Genomic DNA, 9,575 nt, shown 5'->3' on the forward strand with positions numbered 1-9,575 from the left:
GATGCATCTCGTTAGCAGCAGCAATGAACTCAATTAGTGCAACTGTCCTACACAAGTGAATTGCTGCAACCTAAACAAATGTATATACAGACGTGCTCAAATTTGTTGGTACCCTTACAGCTCTTTGAAATAATGCTTCATTCCTCCTGAAAAGTGATGAAATTAAAAGCTATTTTATCATGTATACTTGCATGCCGTTGGTATGTCATAGAATAAAGCAAAGAAGCTGTGAAAAGAGATGAATTATTGCTTATTCTACAAAGATATTCTAAAATGGCCTGGACACATTTGTTGGTACCCCTTAGAAAATATATTAAATAATTGGATTATAGTGATATTTCAAACTAAGTAGTTTCTTTAATTAGTATCACACATGTCTCCAATCTTGTAATCAGTCATTCAGCATATTTAAATGGAGAAAAGTAGTCACTGTGCTGTTTGGTATCATTGTGTGCACCACACTGAACATGGACCAGAGAAAGCAAAGGAGAGAGTTGTCTGAGGAGATCAGTAAGAAAATAATAGACAAGCATGGTAAAGGTAAAGGCTACAAGACCATCTCCAAGTAGCTTGATGTTCCTATGACAACAGTTGCAAATATTATTAAGAAGTTTAAGGTCAATGGAACTGTAGCCAACCTCCCTGGGCGCGGCCGCAAGAGGAAAATCGACCCCAGATTGAACAGAAGGATAGTGCAAATGGTAGAAAAAGAACCAAGGATAACTGCTAAAGAGATACAAGCTGAATTCCAAGGTGAAGGTACATCAGTTTCTGATCGCACCATCCGTCGCTTTTTGAGCGAAAGTGGGCTCCATGGAAGAATACCCAGGAGGACTCCACTTTTGAAAGAAAAACATAAAAAAGCCAGACTGGAATTTGCTAAAATGCATATTGACAAGTGTGGCAAAGTGGTAAGTAAGGGGAACAGGTGTAGCGGTGATGCGGTGCAGGAGTGACAGGCAGACAACGGTATTCCAGTGAAAACAGTGCTTTATTCTTTTTTCCAGGTCTGGTGACCGCAAAGCAACTAAATCCCCGGCGATACACAACGATGTGTAACGCACGGGGATAACAATAAACAAGGCACAGTCCTGAACAAAAACAAACAGACGGTCACCAGTCCTGGGTGAGTGCAGTATTGCTGGGGCAAACACAGATAGTGCGGGGTGCAGTGGTGCTCCGGATAGTGCTGACCCTTGGCGACAGCTCCGGAGTAGTGCTTTAACTGTCTGGTGGTGAAAAACACAGACAATTACACAGACAAACACAACACAACACAACACGTAGTTATTTTCTTTTTAACGATGAGAGCTCCTCTCTCGATCCTTCTCTCTCCAAACGTTTAACCCAAACGAAGGAAAAGAACAGCGTTACCCTGGCCCCTATATGTAATCCCGCATGATATCTAGGTAAACGGTTGCAGCTGCCTTATTACTTGCAGCTGCCCCTCGTTTACCTGTCAAATCAATACGGTCTTACAACAGAGTCTCGCTTCCTTCCAGGCTGACCCACTTTCCGGTCCCGGAAACGAACTGTCAGGCCAGCCCTTCCAGATACTTCTCCTCCCGTTCTTTAGCGCCCTCACAGGTCGGGAGGAAGATTTATCACCAGAACTCATTGTATTTCTGTCACATATCCCACCGCTCAGAGTGGAGCCGAAGGAACACTCGGCTAAATCTACCTTTCCCATTGCTCCCCCCTCCCGGGAAAAATAATCCGCATTTTGGTGGTCTTTCCCCGCACGGTGTACCATATGGTACATGAAGGGCTGCAATGCCAGATACCACCGAGTTATCCGGGCATTGCTGTCCTTCATGGTGCTTAACCACTGGAGTGGGGCGTGGTCTGTGACAAGATCAAATGAGTGTCCCAGCAGGTAGTATCGTAAAGAGTGAGTAGCCCATTTAATGGCCAAACACTCTTTTTCGACTACGGAGTAGTTACGCTCCCGAGGTAACATTTTTTTGCTCAGGTACAATATCGGGTGTTCTACTCCAGCTACTTTTTGGGACAAGACTGCACCCAAACCTACATCCGAGGCGTCGGTGTGAAGGATGAATCTCTTGGTGAAATCTGGGGTAATAAGAGTGGGGGCCTGGCAAAGTTTACGCTTAATCGTATCAAACGCCCCCTGACACTCAGCTGACCATTTAATTAAATTTGGAGCACTCTTTTTGGTGAGGTCGACTAACGGGTTAACCACTGTGGCGTACTCGGGGATGAAGCGGCGGTAATAACCGGCTAAGCCCAGTAGTGACCTCACCTGAGTCTTGGTTTTGGGGATCGCTGCATCAACCAAAGCCTGGATTTTGGTGACCACAGGTTTCACCCTTCCATTTCCCATTACAAATCCCAAATATTGAGTCTCTGTCTTGGCAAACGCACATTTCCTCAAGTTAGCTGTCAGCCGGGCTGCCCTTAGAGACTGAAGAACGGCTGCAACCCTAGCCAAATGCTCTCGCCAGGTGGAGCTGTAAATCACCACGTCATCAATATACGCTGCTGCATATTCATGATGTGGGCGTAAAACCTGGTCCATCAGTCTCTGAAAGGCAGCGGGCGCACCATGTAGCCCAAACGGCATGGTTTTAAAGTGGAACAGCCCCTCTGGTGTTGAAAATGCGGTTTTCTCTCTGGAGCTGCGGGTTAGAGGGATTTGCCAGTATCCCTTCGTCAGGTCCAGAGTGGAAATAAACCTCGCTTTTCCCAGTCTGTCTAAAAGTTCGTCGACCCGAGGCATGGGATACGCATCGAACTTGGCAATAGCATTCACCTTTCTGAAATCTACGCAGAAGCGGTTGGTGCCGTCCTTCTTAGCCACTATTACAATAGGACTGCACCACTCGCTCCTGGAAGGTTCAATCACTCCAAGCTCGAGCATATCCCGTACCTCTTTGCGAACGCCACTTCGTCGACTTTCCGGGATCCGGTACGGTCTCTCTCGCACTGTGACACCTGGGGGAGAGATAATGTCATATTCAACTAAGTTCGTCCTGCCGGGCACATCAGAAAAAACATCGTTGAACTCCTCAATAAGCTTACGCAGCTCTCTTTGCTGATCCGGAACTAATTGTTCCCCCATTGAAATCGCTCTTGTGCTCGGGGTCTCTGGACAGGGACCTAAATCATCCTCCATATTGCCTGGGGCTATAAATAAGACCTCTCTTGCCTGCCAGGGCTTCAACAAATTAATGTGGTAAATTTCACGTTCATTCCGGCGATCGGGCTGTCTAATTTCATAATTTACTTTCCCTATAGCCCGAATCACCTCATACGGCCCCTGCCATTTAGCACACAGTTTTGACTCTGATGAGGGAAGTAGCAGCATTACCTTGTCCCCTGGTCGAAAGGTTCGAATCCGTGCATTTTTGTTATAATGCTGCTCTTGTCGGTGCTGAGCCGATCTGAGGTTGTCTTGGGCCAAACGACCGACCAAATCCAGGCGATCTCGGAGTAGGAGCACATACTTCACTACATTTTTAGACGAGCCTTTGTGCTCCTCCCACCCCTCTCTCAGCAGGTCGAGAATGCCGCGAGGCTGCCGGCCGTACAGGAGCTCAAAGGGGGAGAACCCCGTTGAACTCTGCGGCACTTCTCTCACTGCAAAAAGGAGGTAGGGGAGAAGTGATGCCCAATGTTTCTGCTCTTGTGTCACAAATCGCCTCAGCATCGACTTTAAGGTCTGATTAAAACGTTCCACCAGACCGTCCGATTGTGGATGATAAACGGACGTCCTGATGGGACGTATTTTTAATATTTTGTACACCTGCTGTAACGTATTGGACAAAAAGTTAGTTCCGTGATCGGTCAAAATCTCCTTGGGGATCCCTACTCTGGCCATAATCTGTGCTAACTCGGTGGCTATTGCAGCGGCACTAGTGGACCTCAATGGAACTGCCTCCGGGTATCGCGTTGTATAATCCACCACTACTAAAATGTGCGTATACCCGGAGTCAGAAGGTAGCAAAGGGCCGACTATGTCCATTGCAATGCGCTCGAAAGGAGTGGAAATAATCGGCAGTGGGACCAAAGGGGCGGGGCGCACTCGACCCGGCGCTACTCGCTGGCAGTCTGGGCAGGTGGCTACATATCTCGACACATCAGTATGAAGACCTACCCAATAGAATCGAGCCAATATCCGTTCCCTCGTCTTCTCGGCTCCGAGGTGCCCCGCAAAAGGGATATCATGCGCCAGCCTCATGACCTCGGTCCGACAAGACGGGGGAACCAACAATTGTGTTACAGGCTGTCCTGTGCCCGCGGCTAGGTTTACCCTATATAGTAATTGCCCCTTGATACTGAAATGTGGATATACTAGCGCCCCAGCGCCGTCAACATCCTTACCTTCAATGGACCGGACCTGCCCCCAAGCGTGCACCAGTGACGGGTCGTTTTGTTGGCCCCACACTAGGTCCGCGCTTGAGTACCACGGGTCCGGTACATTGAGAGGGGCTGGAATAACCTCTGCTCTAGTCGGTCCAGTAACCTCGCTCTCTCGGTCACACTGCGTTCCCACTCCCTTCGACTGGCGTTTGTTACCATTGCAGCACTCTCCCACCAGACCCCAGCCTTGTCTCACAAATGCTCCCTCCCATTTCGCGGTCCGTCTCTCCTTATTTGTTTTTCTAGGACGGAAAAGAGGGGAAAACATTTCAGTGTGAAAAGGAAACACATCACCAATTCGTTCCTCTTTTTTTTTTTTCTGCCACGTTTACGTGTGTGGCTGAGACTGCCATTGTTTGCATCAATTCTTTGAATTTTGGCCAGTCTCGACCCAGAATAACTGGGTGTGGCAACCTTTCCGCCACCCCGACTACAAGGTGACGTTTTATCGGTCCTACCGATAAATATACTTTTAATGTGGGGTATGCCGCCGTGTCTCCATGGATACAGGAGATGGCCACCTGACCTCGTGGCCGCCACGACACACCGCCCAGGAGAGCTGTCCTAATCAAGGTTTGCTCACACCCTGTGTCCACTAATGCGTGGGTTTTCACATTCCCTAACACAACATTAATCAAACAAGGCCCCTCCCGACCATATTCCCCACGCTTACCAGTTTCAGGTGCCCAATTGCACGCGGCCACGTCACACTCCATGGCAGCGGGGCATGACCTGGCCAGATGTCCCGGCTGGTGGCACCTAAAACAGATAGGAGGGACAGAGGGGGCATAGGTCAGAAATCTGTCCCGCTGCTGGTATGGCAACGGGGCAGGGGCAGCACCTCTACCCCAGCTGGGGGCCAACCTTGGTCTCCATGGGGGGGAGGCAAGGGGGCCCAATGGGGTCGGTGCTCTGGGAGGTCTGGGTCCCTGGAACGTGGGGGGTGGTGGTGGTGGTGTTGGAGGAGAGGGAGGGAGAGGTCGGCTGCTCCGAAGGGCAGGGGCCGACAGGATCCCGATCCGGGCAGAGGTCAGGGAGTCCTCGAAGTCTTCGGCCAGTTTGACCGCCTCCTCCAGGGTGTCGGGGTTGTGGCGCCGTATCCACGCCTGGGTTTCGGCGCCGACCACATGGCAGAATTGCTCTACCACAATGGCTTCCCCCATCTGCTGGGCGGTCTTCTTCCCAGGGGTCAGCCAATGCACCATGTGGTCGCACAACCGCTCTGCAACCACCCTGGGGCGTGTCTCCGGGGCTCTCCGGTACTCCCTAAATCGCGCCCGGTGGGTCTCCGTGGTGATGTTCAGCCGGCGGAGGATAGCCTGCTTGACCAGGTCATAATCGGTGGCGTGATGGTCGCTCATGGCTTGGTAGGCTGCCTGAGCCTCCCCAATCAGGCAGGGTCCCAACTGGCTGGCCCAGAACTCCCGCGGCCAAGCCGCCGCGGTAGCCAGCCGCTCGAACGCCACCAAATACGCCTCCGGGTCATCCTCCGCCGACATCTTCATTGCCCGTGCCTTCGGGGGCGACATCAGCGGTGTTGTGGTAGGGGTCGTCGCTGCAGCAACGGCCAGCCCTACCCGTTCAATGAGCGCCGTGTAGCGCTCCTCCCTCCTTCGCTCCTCTGCGTCGCGCCTGCTCTCCAGCGCCTGCAGCAGCTCCGCCAGTGCGTTGCGGTCCATGATCCCGTAGTCTGACACCACGTGTGGCAAAGTGGTAAGTAAGGGGAACAGGTGTAGCGGTGATGCGGTGCAGGAGTGACAGGCAGACAACGGTATTCCAGTGAAAACAGTGCTTTATTCTTTTTTCCAGGTCTGGTGACCGCAAAGCAACTAAATCCCCGGCGATACACAACGATGTGTAACGCACGGGGATAACAATAAACAAGGCACAGTCCTGAACAAAAACAAACAGACGGTCACCAGTCCTGGGTGAGTGCAGTATTGCTGGGGCAAACACAGATAGTGCGGGGTGCAGTGGTGCTCCGGATAGTGCTGACCCTTGGCGACAGCTCCGGAGTAGTGCTTTAACTGTCTGGTGGTGAAAAACACAGACAATTACACAGACAAACACAACACAACACAACACGTAGTTATTTTCTTTTTAACGATGAGAGCTCCTCTCTCGATCCTTCTCTCTCCAAACGTTTAACCCAAACGAAGGAAAAGAACAGCGTTACCCTGGCCCCTATATGTAATCCCGCATGATATCTAGGTAAACGGTTGCAGCTGCCTTATTACTTGCAGCTGCCCCTCGTTTACCTGTCAAATCAATACGGTCTTACAACAGAGTCTCGCTTCCTTCCAGGCTGACCCACTTTCCGGTCCCGGAAACGAACTGTCAGGCCAGCCCTTCCAGATACTTCTCCTCCCGTTCTTTAGCGCCCTCACAGGTCGGGAGGAAGATTTATCACCAGAACTCATTGTATTTCTGTCACAACAAGCCACAATCCTTCTGGGAGAATGTCCTTTGGACAGATGAGTCAAAACTGGAGCTTTTTGCCAAGTCACATCAGCTCTATGTTCACAGACAAAAAATGAAGCTTTCAAAGAAAAGAACACCATACCTACAGTGAAACATGGAGGAGGCTCGGTTATGTTTTGGGGCTGCTTTGCTGCGCCTGGCACAGGGTGCCTTGAATCTGTGCAGGGCCAATGAAATCTCAAGACTATCAAGGCAATCTGGAGCGAAACGTACTGCCCAGTGTCAGAAAGCTCTGTCTCAGTCGCAGGTCATGGGTCCTCCAACAGGATAATGGCCCAAAACACACAGCTAAAAGCACCCAAGAATGGATAAGAACAAAACATTGGACTATTCTGAAGTGGCCTTCTATGAGTCCTGATCTGAATCCTATCGAACATCTATGGAAAGAGCTGAAACTTGCAGTCTGGAGAAGGCACCCATCAAACCTGAGACCGCTGGAGCAGTTTGCTCAGGAAGAGTGGGCCAAACTACCTGTTAACAGATGCAGAAGTCTCATTGAGAGCTACAGAAACCGTTTTATTGCAGTGATTGCCTCTAAAGGTTGTGCAACAAAATATTAGGTTAGCGGTCCCATCATTTTTGTCCATGCCATTTTCATTTGTTTTCTTATTTACAATATTATGTTGAATAAAAAATCAAAAGCAAAGTCTGATTTCTATTAAATATGGAATAAACAATGGTGGATGCCAATTACTTTTGTCAGTTTCAAGTTATTTCAGAGAAAATTGTGCATTCTTCGTTTTTTGTGGAGGGGTACCAACAAATTTGAGCACGTCTGTACAGCGATTTTAATCCAGAGGAAATACGTCAATGGCTATAAATAGTCACAGTCTATCAAAAAGTAGTTACACATGGTATTTTGTTTTCTGGGTAATTGACTTTAAATGAAGGAAAGTATATGGAATAAGATGAACCCTATTCAATATGTATCAACATGCCTTCCAGCTACCTGTGTTTGGGAGTGGCATCACTTGTTTGCCTTGCTTACCTCTTTAACTCTACAAAAACAACATCATTCATTACTTAATTAAATGTAGGGATATCACTTTTTATACTGCAGTTGTAGTAGTACCAATTTGAAAAGTCTGATCAAGAAGTTCTCAACAGTGGATGATACCAGACTGCTGATCCCTGGAGAGAGGACCGCCCTGGATTGTCTCTGGCCCGGACCCCTAACCATTATGGGTCTGTGATGAGAGGTGAGATGTAGTACCTCCAATGACTCCAAGAGCATCTAACAGATGCAGGGGTCAGCTTCCTGGGAATATGCAATGTATTTGTTGTACAGCAGTACACTATTAAAAGTGGCTTTTTAAAGAACAGAACTCTGACTGGAGGGAGTTACCCTCTGGTAGTTGGTATGCAACAGGAAGGATGAAGCCTAAGATGCAGGTGAGGGTGCTACTGTAGGTTGAAAGTTTACTGGAGCAGCTAATTCAGTAACATGTATGCTGGCGAGAAACCTAGACACATGTAGCCCATCATCTATAATTGATCTATGGAATGAGTATGTATCAAATGTTATTGTCTCTTATCTGAATCAACTCACATGCCCGTTTGTTATCGTGTCTGAGATTACCTATCACTGGAAAGGCTTTGCAAGCGAAAATCCTTTATCTCAAATTCTTATTTTGCAGTGGCATCATTTTAAAACAAGCCAACAACAACAGCATGCAATTGGTTATCTCATACAAAACGCTTACCGTCATACAGTACAACTCCAGGGAGGTGTTTTGAGTTCACCATTCTTTTCCAATGATTATGCTATTTTATATATTGTAATAAATGTATGCATTCTGGTTGAAGTCCTAGTTTCCAATTTTGCATTTTTTTTCCTACTGCAGCAGCTGCTGGTGATTTTTGTTAGTGTTTATTCACAAATCCACAATCAAGCTATTCACACATTCTACAAACATTGCCACCAATGTAAAATGTTCATGCCCGTGTGGTAAGGTCTGGATGCAGTGTAAAGATATGATTAGCATGGGCATCCAAGTGGCGCATCCATTAAAGGTGCTCCGCGTGGAGTGCAGGATGTGCCCTGTAGCCTGGAGCGGGGGTGGTAGCGGTGAGCTGAGCCCAAAATACAATTGGACATTTCAAATTGGGAGAAAAATTGGGTAAAATCAATTGCCGACTACTAAATTAAAAATAAAAAAGATATGATTATCTTCCTCAAATGGTTCCTCAAATGGCTCCTCAAATGGCTCACCTGCTAAAGGCATCATGGCATGGTGTGCACATTCATGAGAGAGCAGGTTCGTTGTGCAGTTGCTGTTCTGTGCAATACCAGCAGGGACTGAGTCAGCTCACCTCACCACAGCGGCACCTGCAGGGCTGGCCTTTGTCCTCCAGAAGCCTAATCTGTTGTTAGGAGTTGCTGTGGTGATGGACCATTATTGGATATTTGGAAGAAAAACGGTAAAATAATTTGGCAATCTAAATGCTTCAGCTTGAGGTTCAGGAAACTGATTATTTCTAATGCACGGGGTGGTGGGGGGCACTGGAGGTGGGGGGCACTGGATGTTCTGTGCATGAATTCTTTAAGGATTGGTTCACAAGGATTGCACTACAACAGCAGTGATCTCAAACTTCTAAGCTAACTGCCTGTGTTATAGAACTTAGTCTCTGTAAGTGTGTGGCAATGTGCCCCGCCCCTGTGTGCATTTCTGTGTTATATGTTGCATGTGGTGTGTTAATGTTGGTGTATA

At 48.3% G+C, this 9,575-nt stretch overlaps 1 protein-coding gene across 1 annotated transcript; it reads right to left on the bottom strand.

The window, feature by feature from the left end:
* Window positions 1-942: 942 nt before the first annotated feature.
* On the bottom strand, window positions 943-6,724 carry LOC131737780 (zinc finger protein 446-like). The gene is made up of 2 exons (XM_059029076.1): window positions 5,057-6,724; window positions 943-1,229 (listed from the first exon to the last, which is right to left on the bottom strand). Exons 1-2 carry the CDS (start codon window positions 6,060-6,062, stop codon window positions 1,222-1,224), a joined length of 1,014 nt encoding a protein of 337 aa, XP_058885059.1. The 5' UTR covers window positions 6,063-6,724; the 3' UTR covers window positions 943-1,221.
* Window positions 6,725-9,575: the final 2,851 nt, after the last annotated feature.

Source organism: Acipenser ruthenus, chromosome 1 (assembly GCF_902713425.1).
Source record: "Acipenser ruthenus chromosome 1, fAciRut3.2 maternal haplotype, whole genome shotgun sequence".
Taxonomy (NCBI): Eukaryota; Metazoa; Chordata; class Actinopteri; order Acipenseriformes; family Acipenseridae; genus Acipenser; species Acipenser ruthenus.